Source organism: Hylobates moloch, unplaced genomic scaffold, assembly GCF_009828535.3.
Source record: "Hylobates moloch isolate HMO894 unplaced genomic scaffold, HMol_V3 SCAFFOLD_14, whole genome shotgun sequence".
Lineage (NCBI taxonomy): Eukaryota > Metazoa > Chordata > Mammalia > Primates > Hylobatidae > Hylobates > Hylobates moloch.
In genome coordinates, this window is record NW_026652289.1 from 85715904 (window position 1) to 85741357 (window position 25454).

The 25454-nt window shown below is 41.8% G+C and overlaps 1 protein-coding gene across 1 annotated transcript; it reads left to right on the forward strand.

Moving 5' to 3' along the window:
• The first annotated feature begins 6966 nt into the window (after positions 1 to 6966).
• On the forward strand, positions 6967 to 20968 carry SNURF (SNRPN upstream open reading frame). Its single transcript, XM_032175072.2, has 3 exons — positions 6967 to 7112; positions 14455 to 14550; positions 20825 to 20968. Exons 1-3 carry the CDS (start codon positions 7099 to 7101, stop codon positions 20928 to 20930), a joined length of 216 nt encoding a protein of 71 aa, XP_032030963.1. The 5' UTR covers positions 6967 to 7098; the 3' UTR covers positions 20931 to 20968.
• Positions 20969 to 25454: the final 4486 nt, after the last annotated feature.

Here is a 25454-nt window from a genome sequence, read left to right on the forward strand (position 1 = left end):
TCCGTTCCAGGATCTCATCCAGGAAATCACAGTACAGCTAGTACTCATGTGTCTCAAGGTTGTTCTTGGTTGTGACATTTTCTCACTTTGTTTTGATGACCTTGACAGTTTTGGGGATTACTGGTCAAATGTTTGTAGAATGTCCCTCAATTAGGGTTTTTAAAAACTGATTTATAATTCACATAGTATAAAATTTACCCTTTTAAAATATATAATTCAGTGCTTTTGAGTATATTCACAACGTTTCCCAACCATCCTATGGTTGGAAAATTAGATAACCTACTAATTCTAGAAATTCCAGAATTTTTTTTTTTTTTTTTTTTTTTTTTTGAGACGGAGTCTCGCTCTGTGGCCCAGGCTGGAGTGCAGTGGCACAATCTCGGCTCACTGCAAGCTCCGCCTCCCAGGTTCAAGCAATTCTCCTGCCTCAGCCTCTCCGAGTAGCTGGGACTACAGGCGCCCGCCACCACGCCCGGCTAATTTTTTTGTATTTTTAGTAGAGACGGGGTTTCACCGTGGTCTCGATCTCCTGACCTCGTGATCTGCCCGCCTCGGCCTCCCAAAGTGCTGGGATTACAAGCGTGAGCCACCACGCCCGGCCTAATTCCAGAATATTTTGATCATCCCAGAAAGAAACCTCATAACCAACAGCAATTAGTCTCCTTTCACTCCTCTCCCATCCCTTATAAATCCCTAATTTGCTTTCTGTCTATATGGATTTGCCTATTCTTTTTTCTTTTTTTTTGAGATAGAGTTTCACTCTCCCACCTAGGCTGGAGTGCAGTGGCACAATCTTGGCTCATTGCAACTTCCGCCTCCTGGGTTCAAGTGATCCTCCTGCCTCAGCCTCCTGAGTAGCTGGGATTACAGGCATGTGCCACCACACCCGGCTGTTTTTTGTATTTTTAGTAGAGACAAGGTTTTGCCATGTTGGCCAGGCTGGTCTTGAACTCCTGACCTCAGGTGATCCACCTGCCTCAGCCTCCCAAAGTGCTGGGATTACAGGCGTGAGCCACCACATCTGGCCTGGATTTGCCAATTCTTAACAGATCATGTAAAAAGAACCGTAAAAACGCCTGACATGTTGGCTCATGTCTGCAATCCCAGTACTTTGGGAGGCCAAAGTGGGACGATTTTTTGAGTGTAGGAGTTGGAGACCTCTCTGGGCAACATAGTTAGAACAGGTGTCTACAAAAAATAAAAAAATTAGCTGGGCATGGTGGCGCATGCCTGTAGTCCCAGCTACTAAGGAAGCTGAGGTGGGAGGATTACTTGAGCCCAGGAGATCGAGGCTACAGTAAGCCATGATTGTGCCAATGCACTCCAGCCTGGGTGACAGCGTGACACTCTATCTCAAAACAAACAAACAAAAAAACAAAAAAATAAACCCCATAATATGTGGCCTTTTCTATCTAGCTGCTTTCACTCAACATAATGTTGTCAGGGTTCATCCATGTCGTTTCATGAATCAACACTCCATTCCTTTTTATAGCAGAATGATATTCCATTGTACCATGCCATAATTGTTTGCTTTTTCTTTTCTTTTTTTTTTTTCTGGAGAAAGGGTCTCACTGTCTTGCCCAGGCTAAAATGCAATGGTGTAACCATGGTTCACTGCAGCCTCAACCTCCCTGGCTCAAGCAATCCTCCCACCTCAGTTTGGGTAGCTGGGACTAGAGGCGCACACCACTATGCCTAACTAATTTTTAAAACAATTTTTAGTAGAGATGGAGTCTTGCTATCAGGGAGATCTTGGGACTCCTGAGTTCAAGCAATCCTCTCGCCTTAGCTTCCAAAAGTGTTGGGATTGCAGGCATGAGCCATTGCACCTGGCCTCATATTTTGTTTATTCATTCATCAGTTGATGAGCATTTGAGTTTTTTCGTTATTTTGTGACCCATGCTGGAGTGCATTGGAGACAGAGTCTTGCTTTTTTTTTTTTTCACCCAGGCTGAAGTGCAGTGGCTCAATCTCGGCTCACTGCAAGCTCCGCCTCCTGGGTTCACGCCATTCTCCTGCCTCAGCCTCTCCGAGTAGCTGGGACTACAGGCGCCTGCCACCACGCCCGGCTAATTTTTTGCATTTTTAGTAGAGACGGGGTTTCACCGTGGTCTCGATCTGCTGACCTCGTGATCCGCCCACCTCGGCCTCCCAAAGTGCTGGGATTACAAGCGTGAGCCACCGCGCCCGGCCTGTTTCCAGTTTTTAACTTTTATTTTATTTTATTTTTTTGAGACAGAGTCTCATTCTGTCACCCAGGCTGGAGTGCAATGGCATGGTCTTGGCTCATTGCAACCTCCACCTCCTGGGTTCAAGCGATTCTCCTGCCTCAGCCTCCCGAGTAGCTGGGACTACAGGTGCGTGCCCCCCACACCCAGCCAATTTTTGTATTTTTAGTAGAGATGGGGTTTCACTATGTTGGCCAGGCTGGTCTCGAACTCCTGACCTCGTGATCCGCCAGCCTCAGCCTCCTAAAGTGCTGGGATTACAGTCATGAGCCACCGTGCCCGACCCCCAGTTTTTTAGCTATTATAAATAAGGCTGCTATGAAAATGCATATACATGTTTTTGCATTAATGTATGTTCTCATTTCTTTGTGTGTGTGTGTGTGTGACAGGTTTTGCTCCGTCACCCAGGCTGGAGTGCAGTGGTGTGATCATAGCTTACTGCAGTCTCCACCCCTCAGGCTCAAGTGATTCTCCTACCTCAGCCCCCCGAGTAGCTGGGACCAGAGATGTGCAACACCACATTTGGCTTTTTTATTTTTTATTTTGTAGAGACGGGTCTTGCTATGTTGCCCAGGCTGGTCTCGAACTCCTGGATTCAAGCGATCTGCCTGCCTAGGCCTCCCAAAGGGTTGGGATTACAGGCTTGAGCCCCTGTGCCCGGCCCCTATGTTTTCATTTCCTTTTTTTTTTTTTTTTTTTTTTTTTTTTTGGGGGGGGGTCCTTTTTTTCCCCCGCGGGGGTGGGGTGGTGCAATCTCCCTCATCGCAACCTCTGCCTCCCAGGCTCAAGGGAGTCTTTAGCTTCAGTCCCAAGCAGCTGGGACTACAGGCGCCCGCCACCATGCCTGGCTAATTTTTGTATTTTTTAGTAGAGACAAAGTTTTACCATGTTGGTCAGGCTGATCACGAACCTCCTGATCTCAGGTGATCCACCCATCTCGGCCTCCCAAAGTGCTGATATTACAGGCGTGAGCCACCGCGTCTGGCCGTTTTCATTTCTTTGTGATCTGCTTAGGAGTAGAATTGTAGGTCATATGGTAACTTCAGGGTTAACATTTGTAAGCATTGCCAAACTCTTCCCCTGTGATGGTGCTGTTTTACATCCCAATCAGCAGTATTAGAGGGTTCCAATTTCTCCACCTCCTCCACAACCCTTGTCATTGTCTTTTTAATTATAGCCCCAAGTGGCATCTCATTGTGGTTTTCATTTGTACTTCTCTAATGACTTAACGATTGTGTCTTTTCATGTGCTTATTGGCCATTGGTATTTGAGAACTATTTTAATCCTTTGCCTATTTAAAAAAAATGTTTTTGTCCTTTTATTGTTGAATAGTAACACTTTTTTTTTTTTTTTGAGACAGAGTCTCCCTCTATTACCCAGGCTAGAGTGCAGTGGCATGATCTGGACTCACTGCAATCTCTGCCTCCTGGGTTCAAGGGATTCTCCCGCCTCAGCCTCCTGAGTAGCTGGGACTACAGACATGTGCCACCATGCCCGGCTAATTTTCATATTTCTAATAAAGATAGAGTTTCACCATGTTGGCCAGAATAGTCTCGAACTGCTGGCCTCAAGTGATCCGCCTGCCTCGGTCTCCCAAAGTGCTGGGATTACACTTATGAGTCACTGTGCCCAGCCAAGTAGTAACACTTCTTTATACATTCTGGATACTACACTCCTAGTAGCTTTACGATTAGCACATATTTTTTCCCATTCTCTTGGCTGTCTTTTCACTTTCTTAATGTCCCTTGAAGCAAAAGATTTTACGTAACTGTGATGAAGTTGAGTGTATTTATTATTTTGGGTTGCTTTTGTTTTAGGTGTCATATCTAAGAAACTGTTGCCTAATTCAATGTTACACAGATTTATATATATACACACGTATATTTATACATGTATATATAAGTATACATGGAATATATATGTAAAATATACACATACACAAATGCTATATATCACATACGTAGGTATATATGTGTACCTGTATACATATATAACATGTATATATATATGTTTTATAACAAGTGACATATTTTATTGATCTATTTTGAGTTAATTTTTGTACATGGTATGATGCAAGGGTTCTGATTAGTTTTTCTAGTCTCCTTTGTCTATTTTGTACAGAATAGTTTTATTGCAGGTTTAGTGTCCTTTAAGTACATAACCTTAAGTGTTTGGCTTGGGGATAAATATAGACTTTGGGAAAATTGAATTGTTGGGAGACCTATCAGGGTCTACTAACATATCATAGTGGAGTTTAGTGGCAATGTCTCTTTCTCTGTATCTTCACTCCCCAATTGAAAGATATGCTGAATCAGACCTATTATTAACTAACATAAAATATGAGTGAGCCTAATGGCAGTTCTCTTTGGATTTTTGTAAAGCCCAGGACACCCATTATGACCTCTCAGACTCCAAAGCAAATTTCCTAATGCAGTAGAACAAACAGGAGATTATGAGGAAAGGCAGTCAGTTTGAAAAGAGAACACACCAGAAACAATGGAAGAGAGGCCCAAGAAACTAGATAAGTGTGAGTTGAGAATTGAATATAATTTTATTTAATTTTAATAATACTTTAATTGTAAAAGTAATTCATAATCATTGCAAAAAGTACCAGGCACTGTAAAAATTAAAAATACTAAACAGTCTCAAATTGTGACAGCCAAGAGAAACCTAAAGAAACATGATTATAATGTTTGTGGCATGTAAGTTTGGTGTCTACAATGGAAAAAGGATATTAGGAAAAAAAAGAGGAAATATATAGAAATTAGTTAAAACAATGAGAATAAAAAATGAACACCCAATTTCTACTCCTAGAAGAAGTAGTACTCTAACATTTGATGAAGTTCTAAGAGCCAACATTTTTACCCTGCTTTTACTAGGACCTGTTCTAAATAGTATTTTAGCTCATTTAATTGTTAAGCCATTGTATAAAGTAAACAGAATCTCTTCTTTTGTTACAGATTAGGAATTTAATGCACAGAGGGTTATATAACTTCCTCAAAATAACACTGTTGTCAAGAGTCAAAGCTAGAATTTGAATCAAAAGAGCCTGAGTCCAAAGGCATGGTTTTCATCACTGAACTATAATGATGTGTATTTTTTCATAATTTTTTCAGTGTAAAACTGAACATACAGTATGCCTTTATTTATTTATTTTTTCGAGATGGAGTCTTGCTCTGTCACCAGGCTAGAGTGCAGTGGTGCGATTTCAGCTCACTGCAACCTCCACCTCCAGGGTTCAAGCAATTCTCCTGCCTCAGCCTCCCGAGTAGCTAGGAGTATAGGCATGCGCCATCACGCCCAGCTAATTTTTCTGTTTTTTGTAGAGATGGGGTTTCATCATGTTGGCCAGGATGGTCTCGATCTCCTGACCTCGTGATCTGCCCGCCTCAGCCTCCCAAAGTGCTCGGGTTACAGGCGTGAGCCACTGTGCCTGGCCTACATTTTATTTTTCGATTCACTCCCGTGATCAGAGTCAACTTCCCATATTATTTTATGTGAATATGTATCAATGAACTATTAGAAATTGCAGTGTTTTTGTAGGTCAAAGCAGTTGAATATTGACAATTTTATATGATTCAGCCTAATACATCATTTTTTCCATCAGCCATATTGCATGTTATTGTTTATATATATGTTTATTTATTTAGCCTATCTGTTCTCTGTGAGGAACATTACACAGTTTCTGAGATTTTGTTATGATAAAAGTCAGCAATGATAAGCCTCTGTGCACCTGTTTTAATGTAGGATCATTGGGAACTGAGCAGTAGCTTACACGGCTTGGGAGGGGATTTAACCATTTAGTCAGCCTCCACTAACATCACCCTCCCTTCTTTGACAATGAGCAATTGAGAAAGGGCAGATGTGTGTAAAAACTATGCAGATGCAGTTTCAGGATTATTTTCTTCTTCTTCTCTGCAGTGTCTTTTCCCAAGCTACATCAGCGTCTAAATTTTGGAGTTACCGATGCTTCCGTTATTTCTGCAGATAGAATATTATGTCAAAAATAATGTTTACTTGTCCATTAGTATTATATAAAAGTACCTGTTTCTCCCCACTCCAGCTATCATTGATTATTGGTAAAAATTTTAATGTATCCAATTCTAATAGGCAAAGAAAGTCTCTCTTACTTAAATCTTAGGTGGGGGTCTAAGTTCATATTTTTGTTTTACAAGAATTGAATAGCCAGTGTTTTTGAATTGAATGATCTATCCATTCCGTATAGGAGAGTTTAATTATATTGTGATTTCGGGGGAGGTAATTTTCACAATTTACCCCCTCAAAATGTAGAAAGTAGAAAAAGGGAAGAAAAATCGCACCAAATTTGAACAATGTAGCATGCTTTTAGAATTAGGAATATTTTCTTCTGGAAGGATTTCAAGTCTGGCATATTTGCATTGATTGTGGTTATGGCGCATTTAACTTTTCCAAACCAGCTTTCCTGTACTGCACATAGGAAGACCTGAGGGTGAGTGTAAATTAGGATTGTTTGGCCAGTGGTGTGTGCAAAAATTTCTTGTAGAACCAAGAATTATTTCTTTAGTATTTTAGACATTTTAAAAAATAGGTAGACATGTCCATTGATCCCAGGTTGCTTATGGTTTCTAGAGGCCCCCTGTCAATGCAAGAGTGCTGTGGAGCCCTAGGGGTCCAGTAGCCCCCTCCCCCCAGGTCATTCCGGTGAGGGAGGGAGCTGGGACCCCTGCACTGCGGCAAACAAGCACGCCTGCGCGGCCGCAGAGGCAGGCTGGCGCGCATGCTCAGGCGGGGATGTGTGCGAAGCCTGCTGCTCCTGCAGCGAGTCTGGCGCAGAGTGGAGCGGCCGCCGGAGATGCCTGACGCATCTGTCTGAGGAGCGGTCAGTGACGCGATGGAGCGGGCAAGGTCAGCTGTGCCGGTGGCTTCTCTCGAGAGACAGCCTGGGGAGCGGCCACTTTTATTCATCAGATATTCCAAGTTTTCAGGACTTGGAGTACTAAATAAATGGAATTTGGGCCCTAAAGTCCTTTGTTCTGGAGAACCAGATCCGGAATGTTCAGAGGCTTGCGGTTGTGCCGTTCTGCCCCGATGGTATCCTGTCCGCTCGCTTTGGGGCGCGTCCCCCATCCGCCCCCGACTGTGGTGTCGCGACAGGTCCTATTGCGGGTGTCTGCGGTGGGAAGGGCGGTCGTGACTGGGAACATGCGGGGTAACCGCAGTGGGCAGGGGACATGGGTGGAGGTGGGTACATCGGGGTGATTGCAGTTCCGTGTGGCGAGGGTACGTGGGGGGACCAGTGCATAGGGATTTTAGGCAGAGGGAGGTATATTGGAGTGATCGTGGTGGGGCGAAGGTACACGAAGTGATCGGTATTTAGGGGGTGTTGAGCACAGGTGGGTGTATTATAGTGACCATTGCGTGGTGGAGCAGGGTATGTGGGGCGACTGGGGGGGGATTCGTCGCAGTGACCGAGGCGAGGAGGCTATGGCAGTGGACCAGGGGGATGAGTCGGTGTGACAGTGGTGGGGGTTGTGTTGGTGGTCGCGACGCGGGGAGGGTCCGTAGGAAGTGGCTGGGAGGTAGGGGGAAGGCGGCGGCGGTGGGTATTGGCGGTGGGCATTGGCGGGTAGGCATGGAGGTGGCTTTGGCGGCGGTAGGCATGGCGGCGGTGGGCATGGCATGGAGGCGGTGGGCATGGCGGCGGCGGGGCCTGTTGCTGTCTGGAGTGACTAAGGGACGCTGAATGATCTCTGTGGCGAGGAGGGGGCATCAGGAGGGGCAGTGGCACAGTCCGCAGCCTTTAATTTTCCTGTGACCTGCGGTGGTCATCTGGTTTGCCTACCGTGGTGATGGTGCTTTTTTATTAAAACTGCGCAACGCCTACACTGCCGCAGGGGCTGCAGAAGTGCGTGGAATCCTTGCGTAGTGTACCCTGTTAATGAATAACCCTCGCTTTAGAGGCTATGGCTTAAGAAGACAGGAATGATGTGCAGAACTTGCGTTTACAGATCTTTTGACTGATAGGCCAGGTCATGCCTGAGGGTTACTTTTTTTTCATTGTTTCTCTCTGTTGGGAACCAGGTCTTGGAAGGTTATGTCGAAATAGCCTGAGGGTCTGCGTTGCGTCACTGCCATTGTGCGGCTCCTTCAAGATGGCCGCTGCTGCAGCGGCTTAGATCTGCGCAAGCGCTTCAGGATGGGGGTGGCCGCTTCCTCCCTGTAGAGCCGCCTGTGGGGAGGGGGCGGCTGGTGTGCGTGTGCTTAGCTTCTGCTGTTTTGGAGTTTCAGCCATACCCTCCTTAGGGTGCAGTGGTAAGGAGAGGAGGCGGGCCAAGGTGGGCGGCTGCCCCCTCCCCAAAGTGCCGCTTGGGAAAGGATGCAGGTTGCGCAGACGCAGTAGAGGTGACAGTCGCCTTTGCTTGCAGTGGGCGAGACGGAGGGCAGGGGAGCGAGGGCTTACGCAGCTTTTGCCTGGAAGGGATAGCAGCCCTCCCCTTCACCTGGCTGATACAGCAGCTGTTCGTTTCCGGTTGTGGCGCAGTAGAAGGGGGAGGAGGGAGATGGGTTGGCGCAGGCTTCGCCTAGCAAGCTTGGCAGCCACCCCTTACCCTCGGTGCAGCAGTAGAGGACTGGTGGGGAATGTGGCTAGAGGCCAGGCATTTGTACCACCTCCGCGTGTGTGGGATGGCAGCTGCACTGGGCTCCTGATTTTATGTTCTGCAGTAAACTGGAGTGGTGGGGGCCTGGAGGCCATCAAAGGTGCAGCCACCCCAAGACCTGTGCTGTTTCAGCAAGCTTCCATTAATGATAGAGATTTTAAATTGGTTTTCTGACTCCCTAGAAAATTGTACCTTTTCATTTTTGTAGTTTCTCTCTTGGTTGTATTGTGCGCTGATTCTCTATTTTCAAAGTGGACTTGTTAACCCCTTTTTTAACTCCCTGTAATCTTTGATTTCCACTTGACACATTTGATAAATGTCACCATTTCAGATTCACTTATCCTTCTTAATCTCTGGATAGTCCATTATGCACTGCATACTTTCCTTAAATGGGTTGGGGGAGAGGGCATCATGATGGCTCTTCCCGACCAAGGTTGAAAGGTGTTTCAAACACTGGACCTCTTCATCTTCTGGGAGTTGAAACCTGCAAGTTGTGTTTGCTCAAAGAGAATAAAAGAGAATCAGAAAAGTGGAGACAATCTTATTGGGGTGTGGTTGTGCTTGGGATCAGATTTATTGTCTTTTTTTGGATTTTTAAATTGATGATCATTTTTGAAGTTGGAGCTATTACAAAAATTTGGTGAGAAAGGTTAATGAATAACTGCATTTTTATATTCCAGTACTTTTTAAAAAATCATTTTATTCTAAGGATTTTGTCTTCCTTTGCAGGATTTTCAGTGCTTGCCTTTTTTGTATTTACATTTTCCCTCTATCATAACTGGTATGTCTGGTTGCACTGAGTTGTAATTAACGGAAAAGTTGAATCTACGAAGCCCGAAAAGCCTTGTTCTGGAATAATCTATTTTTGGGTAGTTTTAAAAATAGCAGGAGTCTGAGATTTTGTATGATATTTATAATTTACCCCTTTTTTTTTCTGCTTGCACGAAGATAGCACTTAACATATATTTTTTGGTTTAACTTCTGGTCATTTGGCTATTTGCAAGCTGAATATTTAGTCTGATCCGCCATTTTGTGGTCTTGCATTCAGGCCCAGCATCCTAATGTGGCAGATCCCTGTGGAAAGGCCTCTTGAAGTTTCAAGGTCTGTGTCTTACTCAGTGAATTGGCTGTGTGCTAGGGCTTTTTGGAGGCAGGGAGTGGCAGCCCTTCCTGTGATACAGAGGAAGGAAGCTTGGAAGCTTGGTTGAGAGACCCTTATGTTGTTGTCTAAGGCAGGGTACTAGCTGGTTTGGACTTATTCACAGACCTTGCCTTATCTTGATTTCACTATTCTATCTGACCAGTGTGTCATTGCCGAAATGTTTTCCACGTTTATAGTTACTCTGTATCTTTATGTTTCCCTTACCCTGTTCCTTTTCCCTTTTTTTTTTTTTTTTTTTTTTTTTTTTTGGCTGTCTCCCCGGTTCGCCGGAAGTGGAGCGATCTCGGCTCACTGCAAGCTCCGCCTCCCAGGTTCCCGCCATTCTCCTGCCTCAGCCTCTCCGAGTAGCTGGGACTACAGGCGCCCGCCACCACGCCCGGCTAATTTTTTTGTATTTTTAGTAGAGACGGGGTTTCACCGTGGTCTCGATCTGCTGACCTCGTGATCCGCCCGCCTCGGCCTCCCAAAGTGCTGGGATTAAACAAGCGTGAGCCACCGCGCCCGGCCCCCTGTTCCTTTTCCTAATAAACATTTTTGTTTTCCAAAAAATTTCGTTTATAAGGTGTCAAGGAGGCCAAAATAACCTCCTTTGTTTGTCACCGCCCTCTGTTTAGCTATTTTTACGAAGAATCATTTGAGCAGGTTGTGAGTACTGCCCTCAATGACTGGGACCATGAAGTTTTAAAAATCTTATTTCTTCCACGTGAAGACCTGTCACTGGTCCTGTCTCCATTTGCCCAGATCAGAAACTTGATGAGAATTGTTATATTTAAGGCACCTTCATTCTGGATCTACTGGCTCTTTTTTTTTTTTTAGTAGACCAGGGTCTCCCTATGTTGTCCAGGCTGAACTCGAACTGCTAGACTCAAGCTATGTCCTCTCCCTCCTCAGTCTCTCTCTGGCCACTGTGGCTGGCCCAAATTCTCTTTTTGTTAATTCTCCTCAGATGTGTTTTGGAGGCATTGAGGTTTCTTATGTTCGTGGGGTACAGATTAGCAGCCTATCATTAACCTTTTTTTTTTGTTTTTAGGAGACAGGGTCTGGCTATGTTGCCCAGGTTGGAGTGCAGTGATGCAATTATAGCTCCCTGTAACCTCAAACTCCTGGATCAATCTAGACTCCTGCCTCAGCCTCCCAAGTGCCTGTTAGTAGGCTTGAGGTACTGTGCCCAGCTAACTTTTTATTTTTTTGTAGAGAGGGGTCTCTTTATGTTGCCCAGACTGGTCTCGAACTCCTGGACTCAAGCAGTGCTCCTGCCTAGGCCTCCCAAAGTGCTGGCATTGCAGCCATGAACCGCTATACCTGGCCAACTTTGTTTATTTTTATTCTTGAGATCTTAGTTAAATTTCATGAAAAATTTAGGCCGTAATAAAATTGGGATCGCATTGCTTTTTGCTTTTCAATATATTTCCAGATTATTAGTTTCAGTGTAAGTGATTTGAGGGCAAACATTTAACACCGTTTCTATATGATGATTTTTTCATAATATCCTCAGTTTCATAAAATGTTGGTTTCTGTGTTGGGGATGCAGTTGGGGATGCATGTGTGTGTGTATCTAGAACATTCAATAAACCAGTGTTTTCAAAATCTTATAGATGACATTTTATATGTAGATTAAAAATAAGTAGATTTAAGCCAGGTGTGGTGGCTCATGTCTATAATCCCAGCACTTTTGGAGGCCAAGGCAGGAGGATCATTGGAGCCTGGGCGTTCAAGCTTGGGTAGTGAGACTCCATCTCTACCTTTAAAAAAAGGTAAATTCAGAAAGCTGAAATAATAGAATATTTTGGTTTGATGGCCATTTTCTCAGTTGACCTCAGACTTTTCATATTGAGCAATTGCCGAATGGGTTTTTTTTGTTTGTTTTTTGGTAAGACAGTGTTTGCAGTTGTTCACTATTAGATTAATCATGGTTTAGTTGGTAGTTTCTTTAATTGTATTATATTAACGTACTACATTATTAGCTGTATTTGTGTGCCCACCATAATGTAGCACTGATCAGTACTAAATTCCTTTTTATGGCTGAAAGACATTCGTTTGGATATACCATATTTTCCTCATTCATAAATTGATGGACATTTGAGTTGTTTCCACTCTTTGGCTATTATGAATAATGCTACTAGGAACATGTATAATATGTTTAATACAAAGAATTAGTTTCACAAAATTTTACTTAGCCCTTGTATATGCCAGGTTCTTGAAATTTTGTCTTTTTGGAAGTATGAGAGTAGTTGTAGCTGGGAAGACTGCAGGTATAATAGAAAGAACATGAACTGGCCGGGCATGGTGGCTCATGCCTGTAATCCCAGCACTTTGGGAGGCCAAGGTGGGCGGATCACCTGAGGCCAGGAGATCGACATCAGCCTGGCCAACATGGTGAAACCCTGTCTCTACTATAAATACAAAAATTAGCCGGATGTGGTGGTGCATGCCTGTAATCCCAGCTACTTTGGAGGCTGAGTTTGGGTCTTGTAATATTACTCCATCTAGCAGTAGAGTTAGTGTCGTATGTTACTTTCATGATTAACATTTTTAGGAAGTTGGCAAAGTCTATATATACCACTTTATGTTTCCACCAGCAATTTCCCCACATTCTTTACAAATATTGTGGTGTCAGATGGTGGCATTTCAGTGGGGGTTTTTTTGTTTTGAGGCAGGGTCTGGCTCTGTCACCCAGGCTGGTGTGCCAGTGACATGATCTCGGGTCACTGCAACCTCTGCCTCCTAGGCTCAAGTGCCCTCTCACCTTAGCCTCCTGAGTAGCTGGTATCACAGGCATGCACCACCACACCCAGCTAATTTTTGTATTTTTTTGTACAGATGTTGCCCAAGCTGGTCTCCTGAGCTCAAGTGATCACTGGCTTCAGCCTTCCATGAGCCATTGCACCCTGCCTCATTGGGGTTTTGATTTGCATTTTTTAGTGACTAATGTTCAGCATCATTTCATGTAGATTAGCCACTTGTATATGTTTGGAGGACTGTATATTCAAGTGTTTTACCCATCGTAGCAATAGAATTTGCCCTTTTATTGTTGAGTTGTGAGCATTCCTTACATATTCTGGATACCAAACTTGAAAAAAGACTTTTTTGAGGTGTGAATGACATACAAAAGCTGTAGATAGTTAATGTTAAAAGTTGATATGCTGAGAGATAAGTACATGCCTTTGAAGTCATTCTTATCAAAATGAGTGGCATAAATGTGTCTATCACCTGAAAAAGTTTCTTTGTCTCTCCCTACCTTCTTTTTTTTTCATTGTTTGGATTTTCTTTTTGTTTGTTTTGGATACTAGAAACTTAGCTGTATGTTTAGCAAATATTTTTTCCTATTCTGGTTATCCTTTCAGTTTCTTTAGTGTTTTCGGAACTTTATTTTTTGATGTTTTTGGAGCTTTATTTTTTGATGAAGTCCACTTTATTTCTTATACTGCTTGTAATTCAGGTGTTATATTTAATAGACCATTGTGTAATCAAAAGTAATAAACATCAGTGTATAAAATTTTACCATTTAGAAATCGAATATGTGTGTATGGCTTGATTAGAACATTTAAACTCTTGAAAGAATAAAACAGCTGTGCGTTATTGGTAAGCTATTTTACCAATCTAAAAGTCTAACATGACTTAAAAACATCTAGGGTTCAGAGAATTATTAATAGCTTTTGGCATGTATCTTTGAATTTTGCTTTTGAGATATTACTTGTGTTACTTTAGTGAAAGGTCCTGCTGACCTTTCTGATTTATCATCTTTAAAGGTTCATAGGTGGTTTCTGCAGTCCTTAATATGGCTAGTCTGAGTGTGGGATTTCATGTTCTGTTCCCTTGAGCAGCCATTTTATGAGGGGTTCTGCAGACATAACATGGCAGGTTTTGTTTGTTTGTTTTTGCTATGTTGATAGTTTTTAGCTTGAGCAGCTCTTCTATTGCTTTGCAAATCCTAAAGAAAGCACCATTTGCATGTTTTTTTAAGTAGACATTTTATAATTTAAACTGTGTTCTATTCCACTATACAAAAGTATGTCTACTGTATCCTAAAAATATTTTTTGAAACCATTTTTGAAATCAGGTTTACTGTTTTGGGGGGGGAAGGTGAGTAGGGTAGTGGTGGTATGTGTGTATATATATCTGCAAAAGTGGGAATTTTATATGTACGTGACTACAAATAGAGGTAGATATATTATTTTAATTTCATTTTCTGATTTTTTTTAAAACCAGGTTTTCTGATGTCATGGGCTTCTAAAAGGAGAAAAGAAGTGGTTATAGCATAGATTCTGACTGTTGGAAGGTTAAAGATCTTGTAATAATTTTACCTTGTTTTAATTAGATTTAAAAATCCATTATATTAAATGTAGTTCTAAATATAACCTTGACAAATAGTTATTTCATAGATTGATGCAATCTACCAAACAAATCCCTCTCTTTTCTGTATCAGGGATCGCTTACACCTGAGACGAACTACAGAACAGCACGTACCAGAGGTGGAAGTCCAAGTCAAACGCAGAAGGACTGCCTCACTGAGCAACCAAGAGTGAGTACAGACTGTGTTGGGAACAAATGCAAGTCAGAATCTCATTTCAGATTAGAACAAAATATCACGCAATGAGGGGATTAAAATGAACATAATTGAAGAAGCAGACACATCTAATATAGAAGATGTAGTAAAAAAGCAATGAAATTCTTAACCATATTATCCTAAAATAATTCACTCTCTTAGAGATTTTAGTTTAATTTTCTTTTTTCCTATACGTGTATAAGTGCATTTTATCTTCATAAAATTTTGTAATTACCCTTCAACATAAGCATATTTAAATTTTTCTGCATTCTTATTAAATCACTTTGTATGCTTGCAAAATGTACTGTGCACTGAAGTGATTAATTTACATATTCATTCTTGCTGTGTGATATTTAGGTGTTTGTTTTTGGTTAGTGCATTTATTCTGTTAAAATTTAAAATACATTTGGGTTTTTTATACTGCTTTTAGTGTATATATGTGGAATGTGTATATAGGATGTATACACAGACACACTCAGACACATATTTTAATTTAGATTTCTTTTTTTTTTTTGGAGACGGAGTCTTGCTCTGTCGCCCAGGCTGGAGTGCAGTGGCGCGATCTTGGCTCACTGCAAGCTCCGCCTCCTGGGTTCACGCCATTCTCCTGCCTCAGCCTCTCCGAGTAGCTGGGACTACAGGCGTCCGCCACCACGCCCAGCTAATTTTTTTGTATTTTTAGTAGAGATGGGGTTTCACCGTGGTCTCGATCTCCTGACCTCGTGATCCGCCCGCCTCGGCCTCCCAAAGTGCTGGGATTACAAGCGTGAGCCACTGCGCCCAGCCTAATTTAGATTTCTAGAAGGGAAATTTTAATTACAAATATGTGAACATCTTACATGACCTAATATATATTTAGTCCACATTGAAACTTTGGCATTTTGTCATTGCCATTAAAATTTTGACAGTCAGTAGGTAGCATTTTTTTCTTAGCTACAATTTTTTTAAATTATAAGTATTAATAATTCATGAAGATGATTCTTTTTGTAAAACAGTTTTGCGTAAAAAGTAAGTCTCGTTTTAAAGCAATTTACTGGCCTTTTCCTCCCCAGAGATAATCATTAAGTAAATAGCCGTCTGTCCTTTCAGGCCTTGTCCTATGCATTGTGTGTGTAGTGGGGAGAGGGGAGGACATGGGACACATTTGAAATTTGTGTGCATACGACACCATGCTGTCTGTATTTTGACAATATGTCTTGGTGATCTTTTCGTATCAGTACACATAAATCTACCTTATTTTACAAAGTGTGGATGGTGTGAGAACATTCCTATTTTAATCGTTAGCTTGCTGCTGGATATTTAGTTTGTTTGCATTGTTTGGCTATTAACAATGAAAAGAACAGTCACTTTGAAAACATAGTGTAGGCCAGGCGTGGTAGCCCACGCCTGTAATCTCAGCACTTTGGGAGGCCAAGCCAGGCGGATCACGAGGTCAGGAGTTAGAGACCGGCCTGGTCAATATGGTGAAACCCCGTCTCTCCTAAAAGTACAAAAATTAACCGAGTGTGGTGGCACGTGTCTGTAATCCCAGCTATTTTGGAGGCTGAGGCAGGAGAATTGTTTGAGCCCAGGAGGCAGAGGTTGCAATGAGCTAAGATGGCACCACTGCACTCTACCCTGGGTGACAGAGCAAGACTCCATCTCAGGAAAAAAAGAAAAAGAAAATGCAGTGCATGAATACTAATTTATTTTATTTTTTTCAAGTTAAAGATTTTTCCTCATAGTAACAACTGGGTAGTAGTTTGTGTGTCTTTTGTTATTTCCTCATTTTATATGTGAAAAGTTGAGCTGGACGTGGTGGCTCATGCCTCTAATCCCAGCATGTTGGGAGGCTGAGGTGGATCACTTGAGCTCAGGAGGTGAAGACCAGCCTGGGCAACATAGGGAGACCTCCTCTCTACAGAAAAATAAATTAGCCGGGCGTGGTGATGTCTACCTGTAGTCTCAGCTACCTGGGAGGCTGAGGTGGAAGGGTCACTTGATCCCAGGAGGTTGAGGCTGCAGTGAGCCATGTTTGTGCCACTGCACTCCAGTCTAGGTGACAGAATGAGATCTTGTCTCAAAAAGAAAAAGTTGTAAAACACCTGTTAGCAAGTTTTAAATTATGGTGAGGGTAAAGATTTTTTTTATTTTTTCCTATTTATTTTGCTGATTTTTACTATAGTGAGTATATTTAATTACATTTTCATTTTTAAAATTGCTTTGGAAGACGTATTTTATGTACGTTTTGTTTGTATATTGATAAATTTTGAAAGTATTTTGTGTAATGTAATTTGTCCTTTATAATAGGTTATTTGATCATTCATTTTATTTGATATGGAAATCTCTTTTTTCATCTCTTCATTATTTTTGAGATGGAGTTTTGCTCTCGTTGCCCAGGATAGAGTGCAACCTCTGCCTCCCAGGTTCAAGTGATTCTCCTGCCTCAGCCTCCCAAGTAACTGGGATTATAGGTGTGTGCCACCACGCCTGGCTAATTTTGTATTTTTTTAGTAGAGATAGGGTTTCTCCATGTTGGTCAGGCTGGGCTCGAACTCCCGACCTCAGATGATCCGCCCGCCTCGGTTTCCCAAAGTGCTAGGATTACAGGCTTACAGGCGTGAGCCACTGCGCCCAGCCTCTCCCTTCATTCTTTTGCAGCTCTGACATTTTTTTAAAGTGCCGTTACTATTCCCTGAGTTTCTAGAGGTAGTTCAGAGATTGTGGTGGAGGTAGGGCTGAGGTTTAGGACTCTTCGGTTTAGGACTGTTAAGTGGGTGAAGGTTCTATCTTGCTATATTTTTGTTATAGTTTTTTTCCTATATAACCTCAGTGTGGACTAAATAACAGGTAGTCTCATCCTCATCTTGTTGTGGGTTGAGGTTAGCCTTCTAGGCATCTTGTCCATATTTATGGAAACATTTTGATGGTTTTGAAGAAGAAATAACTTGAGTTTTTCTGGTCTGCACTGCATATATATGTACAAATATTGCAGGGTCTTGAGTTGGGGGAACGATCTGAGTAAAGTGTAGAGTTAGGGAAATAGTATAATTTTTCCCACTTGTGCCTTTTCATTTTGAGAGTAATTGGATTATGGAATGGGTAAGCAGGATTGATTAGCACTGCCTCATTGTCCATGTGTTTAGGATTCTCAGGATTGGTATACTTAGATTGTTATACTAGAAGTGTTCAATATTTACCCATTCGTCTCCTACTTCCTCCCAAATCATAAGTAGTATTGGGAGGCAGTCTTCCTGGAGGAGATGTGTGGTTATTAGCTCTAAAGATCAATGAAGGAGGCTGGGTGCGGTGGCTCATGCCTGTAATCCCAGCACTTTGGGAGGCCAAGGTGGGCAGATCACCTGAGGTCAGGAGTTCAAGACCAGCCTGGCCAACATGGCGAAACCTCATCTCTAGAAAAATACAAAAATCAGCCGGGTGCAGTGGCATGCACCTGTAATCCCAGCTGCTCAGGAGGCTGAGGCGGAAGAATCGCTTGAACCCAGGAGGCAAAGGTTGCAGTGAGCCGAGATTGTGCCATTGGCTGTGCCTGGATGACATAGCAAGACTCCATCTCAAAATAAAAGAAAAATAAAAAGTTCACTGATTATTTTAAATTTTTTATTCTGTCTTTCAGTGTATATGTCACTAAATTAGCTCTTATTCTTTGGGGCTGGATGATGTATTGTGAGTACAAGGGGAAATTGGAAATCGGAGCTGGAGAGCTGTCTTAATTTATTTTATGCAAAGCTTCACATGTCTTTTCAAATTAATATTCTGAGCCGGGCGCAGTGGCTCACGCCTGTAATCCCAGCACTTTGGGAGGCCGAGGCGGGTGGATCACGAGGTCAGGAGATCGAGACCACGGTGAAACCCCCGTCTCTACTAAAAAAAATACAAAAAATTAGCCGGGCGCGGTGGCGGGCGCCTGTAGTCCCAGCTACTCGGGAGGCTGAGGCAGGAGAATGGTGTGAACCCGGGAGGTGGAGCTTGCAGTGAGCCGAGATTGCGCCACTGCACTCCAGCCTGGGCGACAGAGCGAGACTCTGTCTCGGAAAAAAAAAAAAAAATTAATATTCTGCACTTAATGAATGAATTAAATACTGTGTAGGCTGCCTCATATTTTCTCAGTCTTTAATCTTCTGTTGGGTTACAGGTTAAATCTGAGGGGGACATTGCAATAGAGAATTATCTTAGGTTTCGAGATAACATTTTTTTTTTTTTTTTACTGAAACACTTTTTAGACCTTTATTAAATCAGAAACTTAGTTGTCATTTGTAAACAGAGGTTAGAGTGGACAATACCCAAATTAAGATGTATTTATTCAGTGATTAGACAATGAATTAGAGTATAAAGTAGACTATGAATTAGAGTGTGAAGATTTAAAGGTATGTGCAGTGCAATTCCGACTACCTGGAGTTAGTGCAAATTTCACAGTTGTCCAGATGCCCTCCAGAACATTCCCCTCAATGCAGACACCACTTCCAAGCTCCAGGGTTGGCAGGGCACCCACACTTCCGACCAACTGTCTATAGATTCTGAGGTCCTACTAGTTTCTCAGATTTTATAATTGACTAAGGTTTTATAAATGACTAGTAGATCTCAAGAAAGTGCTATACTTACTAGTTTTATTATAAAGGTTACAAATGAACAGACGCATAGAGCAAAATCTGGGCAGGTCCCACACAAAGCTTCCCTGTCCTCAGGATGCATTACCTGCACATTAGCATATATCACCAATCAGGAAGCTCACCAGAACTCCAGATGTCGATGATTTTTGTTCGGGATTCATTGTGTTGACAAGATTGAATCATTGGATATGTCATTGAATTCAGTCAGCAACTCTCCTGCCCTCCCAGGAGGGCTTGCTCAGAACCCCAACCCTTTAATCTTTGTTTGCTCTTTTGTGGCCTGGTTAGTCACCATCTTGAGACATCTCATTACCATGAACTCAGGTGTGATCCTAGGGACGCACCTTGAATAACAAACACATTTCTTTCACTTGGTAAATTCCAAGGATGTATAGGTTACTTCCCAGGAACCAGGAGCAAAGGCCAGCTAAATTCTTTATTATACATAACCAAGTTTAAAATGTTACTGAAAAACTATAGAAAAAAGTCCAATTTCCAATTCCTTACGTACCAACAAGGGCAGCATTGTTGGTGATCCCCCATCTCCTCACCTCAAGGCAAGCTAACTGTAATTTCCTGTATCTCTTCCTTCTCATGATCAGATTTCACAGCCAGGTTACTGATTCATAGGGGTATGTCGAGGGCTTTTCTCTGGAATTCCCTGCTTACCAGTAGATGATTGGTTTACATATTTTAAGAGCCCTTAAATAGCCCTGGAAGTTCTATATTTCAGGTAGTGACTTGTCAGGAGGATCAGTATGAAGGACGGCCTAAACATCTCCCTGCAAATGCTTTAGCAGCATATCCCTCCCCTCACCCCTGGGGAGAAAGGATTGTTCATATAGGATAATTTGAAAGTGAGTGACTATATATGGTACTGATGGTGTTTCTTCAAGGCTACCAGCTCTTGTGTTTTTAGTTCTTTTGGAAATATTTCTAGACTCGGTAAGTATCTTAAGTATCCACTAGTCCCTTGTACAATCTCTGTGTAGAGATTTCTGTTTTGTGTTATAATTTCTCATAAGATAGTGTCATGCTGTGACCCTAAAGAAAGATCTTCTTCCTTGGGCGTGGTGGCTCACGCTTGTAATTCCAGCACTTTGGAAGGCCGAGGTGGGTGGATCACCTGAGGTCATGAGTTCCAGATCAGCCTGGCCAACATGGTGAAACCCCGTCTGTACTAAAAATACAAAAAAAATTAGCCAGGAGTGGTGGCAGGCACCTGTAGTCTCAGCTACTCGGGAAGCTGACGCTGGAGAATGGCGTGAACCCGGGAGGCGGAGCTTGCAGTGAGCCCAGATCGCGCCACTGCACTCCAGCCTGGGCGACAGAGTGAGACTCTTTGTCTTAAAAAAAAAAAAAAAAAAAATTACCTGGGTGTGGTGGCAGGGCGTCTGTAATCCCAGCTACTTGGGAGGCTGAGGCAGGAGAATCACTTGAGCCCGGAAGGTTGAGTTTGCGGTGAGCAGAAATTGCTTCATTGCACTCCAGCCTGGGCAACAGAATGAGACCCTGTCTCAAAAAAAAAAAAAAAAAAGGAATATCTTCTTAAATGTAAGGGTACCTAGTTTTCTTTCATATGGTTTCCTATAAAAACAAATGTGTTTTTATCATTTATGTATATTGTGCTCTTGTTGTAGGTGTCAGTTGTACCCGAGGCGTTCTCAGCAGCAGCAAGTACCTGTGGTGGATTTCCAGGCTGAACTGAGGCAGGCATTCTTAGCTGAGACACCAAGAGGTGGTTAAAGCCATATTGGAGTAGCAAGGAATCTGATTCCAAGAACAAACCAGGTTAGAGCTAATGCAGCAATGATCAAGAATAAAGAATCATTAAAGAATGGGGTGTTGGGGATTGTCTTAATTATCAGTGACACATTAATTTTTTTCCTCAGAGCTTCATACAATAAACACATTGCAGAAAGTTTTAAAAAGTTTTGCAGGACCTTAAATTTTCTGCCCTGACACTTTTGTCATGTTTCTGTGTTCCAGTTATTGTAGTGCATGCTTTTCAGGTAGTTTTCTTTTGCGTTTTTTTTTTTAATTATATAAAAATATTTCACTATAAATGGCTCTTGAATACCCTGTTACTGAATGTTTATAATTTCTTTTTGTGGGAGGTGTCATTTTTTTCTGCCAGTAGTTTGAACAAAGCTTTAGTAGATAGCTTTGTTTTTTCAAATATGCAGATGTGAAAATAAATTGTATCAAGGAATATGAACTTAAGGTACATTTTTCTAAATTGTATTGCAGAGTGTTAGTATTCATTGCTTTCAAAAAATAAAAGGCCAGTTACAACATACTTTCACAGCATTATTTTAATTCGAATATAGTTTATGTCTAGTGAATTATAAATACACAGCACATAATTAACAATGAATATTAGAGAATCTAAATACTTTCTCATGCTTATTTATTAATTCCTTTTTGTTTTGTCTTTTTCTTACTTTCCTGTTTTAACCAATGTATTTCCTATTTGAATCAGCAGACAATGTAATAAAAATATTATTCATAATTTTTCAACATGATGTAGATTTATTTAGTTTCTTTTTATGTTGCTTTCATTTTTTAGGAAAAAGTTATTACAAAGTTGATTTTGATTTGTTTTCTTGTTTTTCCTCTGTGATTTTTCTTTTTTTCTACTTGAAGTTTTAGAATGCCCTCATTTCTGAGAGTTTACTGTTTACTTTTTACAAAGTAAGAGCAGAGAGGAATTGGGTTTACTGATAAATTCCTTCTAGCCTTTTTATAAGTCTGTTTTTGAAATATTATCCTTCAAACTTGAATCAATTAGGCTTGTTTATGGCCACCATTTTGAGTTATTTATTTATTTATTTAGAGACGAAGTCTCACTCTGTTGCCCAGGCTGGAGTGCAGTAGTGTGGTTTCGACTCACTGCAACTTCTGCCTCCCAGGTTCAAGTGATTTTCCTGCCTCAGCCTCCCAAGTATCTGGGATTACAGGCACCCGCCACAACGCCTGGCTAATTTTTGTATTTTTGGTAGAGACGGGGTTTCACCATGTTCTCCAGGCTGGTCTCAAACTCCTGAACTCAGGTGATCCACCTGCCTTGGCCTCCCAAAGTGCTGGTATTACAGGTGTGACCCACTGCGCCTGGCCCATTTTGAGTTTAGATCAAAGGAGACAGAAATTTTCTGAGAAATCCTCCTTTCTTGAATCCTTTATACACAATATTTTCTGGTAATTGCATGAGCAAATTGTAATCTAATCATTGTCCCAAACTTTTCCCTTGACTAAGGGAATTTTTCATTGTATAGGTGTGCACACCTGATTTTTTACTTTTTAGGAATTTCTTAGCTTCTCAGTTCAGTTCACAGATTTTTGTAAATTTTTAAATACAACATTTAAGTCATACATTATAGTCTGCAAGTAGGACCATCTAATTTTATGATACTTAATTATATCTTATTCTAGTCTCAACTGCTAGTTCTACCTAAATAGTACCCATTACTAGTATTCCTGTAGAACAAGGGTTGGTAATATATCTGGACCACTACCTGTGTCTATAAATGAAATTTTATTGGAACACAGCTAAGTTCATTTATTATGTTACCTTTGGCCACATTGGTGCTACAGTGGTGCAGCTTTGAGTAGTTGTGACAGATTGAATGACAGGCAAAGCCTAAAATACTTAGTATCTTGCTATTTAAAAGAAAATAATTGGCTGAGTTTTGTTTTAGAGGAGCAGATTCAAAGTGAAAACACCAAAGTGGGAGCCAGTGAATATAGTCATAATGTCATAAAAGGTGATGAAGAAAGGATTACAGAAGTATATATGAAGTATACATTACAGCGTAGACAATCAGATGAATTTCTTGGGGAAGGGATCAGTCTAAGAATCATGTTAAAGTCTGCTGTGGACGAAGATGGGTAGTCTTTAACAACATTTAAACACTTGGTACCCTTTTTCATTAAAAATGTAAGGCACATGATGGCCAGGAAAAATAGGGAAATAAACTATTAATGTAGCCAGGTGTGGTGGCTCATGCCCGTAATCCTAGCTCTTGGGGAGGCTGAGGCAGGTGGATCACCTGAGGTCAGCAGTTCGAGACCAACCTGGCCACATGGCAAAACCCCGTCTGTACTAAAAATACAAATATTAGCCGGGTGTAGTGGGGGACACCTGTAATCCTAGCTACTCGGGAGGCTGAGGCAGGAGAATTGCTTGAACTCTGGGGGCAGAGGTTGCAATGAGCAGAGATTGTGCCATTGCGCTCCAGCCTGGGTGACAGAGCAAGACTTCTATCTCAAAAAAAAAAAAAAAAAAATTGTGTTATGAATATTAGTTCTATTTTTGTTTGGTACCTAAATATTTACTAGGCTACATATCCAATTGGATACTTACCTAGTAGTTGGGATGCAGGGTGTAATATTAGTATGACTTTTAAACGTTTTTTTTTTTTTTTGAGACGGAGTCTCGCTCTGTCGCCCAGGCTGGAGTGCAGTGGCGCAGTCTCGGCTCACTGCAAGCTCTGCCTCCCGGGTTCACGCCATTCTCCTGCCTCAGCCTCTCCGAGTAGCTGGGACTACAGGCGCCCGCCACCACGCCCGGCTAATTTTTTGTATTTTTAGTAGAGACGGGGTTTCACCGTGGTCTCGATCTCCTGATCTCGTGATCCGCCCGCCTCGGCCTCCCAAAGTGCTGGGATTACAAGCGTGAGGCACCGTGCCCGGCCTAAACGTTTTTATTACATTGTTTTCTAAACACATCATGAGAAGTGCTGATGGCCACTAAAAATTAGTAGACCATTAGTTTCTCAGTACCACCCTTCGTCTTCTGGTGTTTTTTTGTTTTTGTTAAGTAAACCTTTCCAATAAAGGAAATTTGTTTTCAATTGGAATTATTGTGTATTAATATTTTGCATTTAGTTTTCTTTTGTCACTTGTTTTTGCATACTCTTCGATGGAGGATCTCTATGGAGATCCTCTATAATTTTAAATTTTAACAGATCAATACCGATATTCCATGGTGTCTCTCATTTGCTATGTGTGCCTTGGCCAACCCTAGTCATCTTATTTTACTGTTTGCTATGTGTGCTTCGGCCAACCCTAGTCATCTTATTTTACTTTTGAATTAAGTAGATTTACATTTTTATGCAGTTTAATCATTTGAAAGTCTACGTTTCCTAAATTTTGAAAACTTGTGCTTCTGTGAGGGATACCAGTTCATTTATTTGCTTATGTGCCCTTTGATCTCAGAAGATACACTATGACTGCTCATCCATCCTTGCGGTGTGATGTTGCTACTCTTGTCGCCTTTCTCATGAAGTTTTGTTTTCTTGTGCTGTTAAGATAAATTTGACCACCCTGCAGTGATTTATTTTCTTCTTTCACTTACAAGGTCATGACTACATTGTATCACATTTAGGGATGAGAGAGAACTGTTTCTAAATTCCAAATCTGTCTCCTAAGGGAATCCTTTTAACTGCTGTAGGAGGTCAACTCCTATTGTGAGTGAAACATATATCTCTTCTATCTATACAGGTTATTATTTTATTATATTGTTTATGAGATATATATATATATATAAATAAAATCTGTCCCTAATTCTCTAGGTCTTCAGTTCTTTGGGCCATAACTCAACATCCCTAGATGTGTTTCATACATCTGGACTGCTAAGCTTGTGGGAGTTAGTTATATCCTGTTGCTCAAGGTCATCGCCAAGGCCTGATTTTTCACAAAATAATTCCAACCTCTGGCATAAATGGGTTAAAAATGGCTTTAGTGATGTAGAGCTGATAAACATAAAATTCACCCAATTTAAGTGCATGAAGCAATGATTTAAGTAAATTTACAGAACTGTGCAATCATTGCCATGAACTACTCTGGAAACATTTTCATCACCACAGTAAGATCTGTCTTGCTCATTCACAGTCATGATCCTCGTTGTCTCTTTGGATGGCTGAAGGTCCCAAGTGTTGCAGTGCTATAAAAATGGATATTGCTGGCTGGGCGCAGTGGCTCATGCCTGTAATCCTAGCACTTTGGGAGGCCGAGGCCGGCAGATCACCTGAGGTCAGGAGTTCGAGACTAGTCTGGCCAACATGGTGAAACCCCGTCTCTGCTAAAAATACAAAAATTAGCCGGGTGTGGTAGCGGGTGCCTGTAATCCCAGCTACTCAGGAGGCTGAGGCAGGAGAACCACTTGAACCAGGGAAGTGGAGGCTGCAGTGAGCCGAGATCACGCCATCGCACTCTAGCCTGGCCAACAGAGCGAGACTCTGTCTCAAAAAAAAAAAAAAAAAAAAAAAA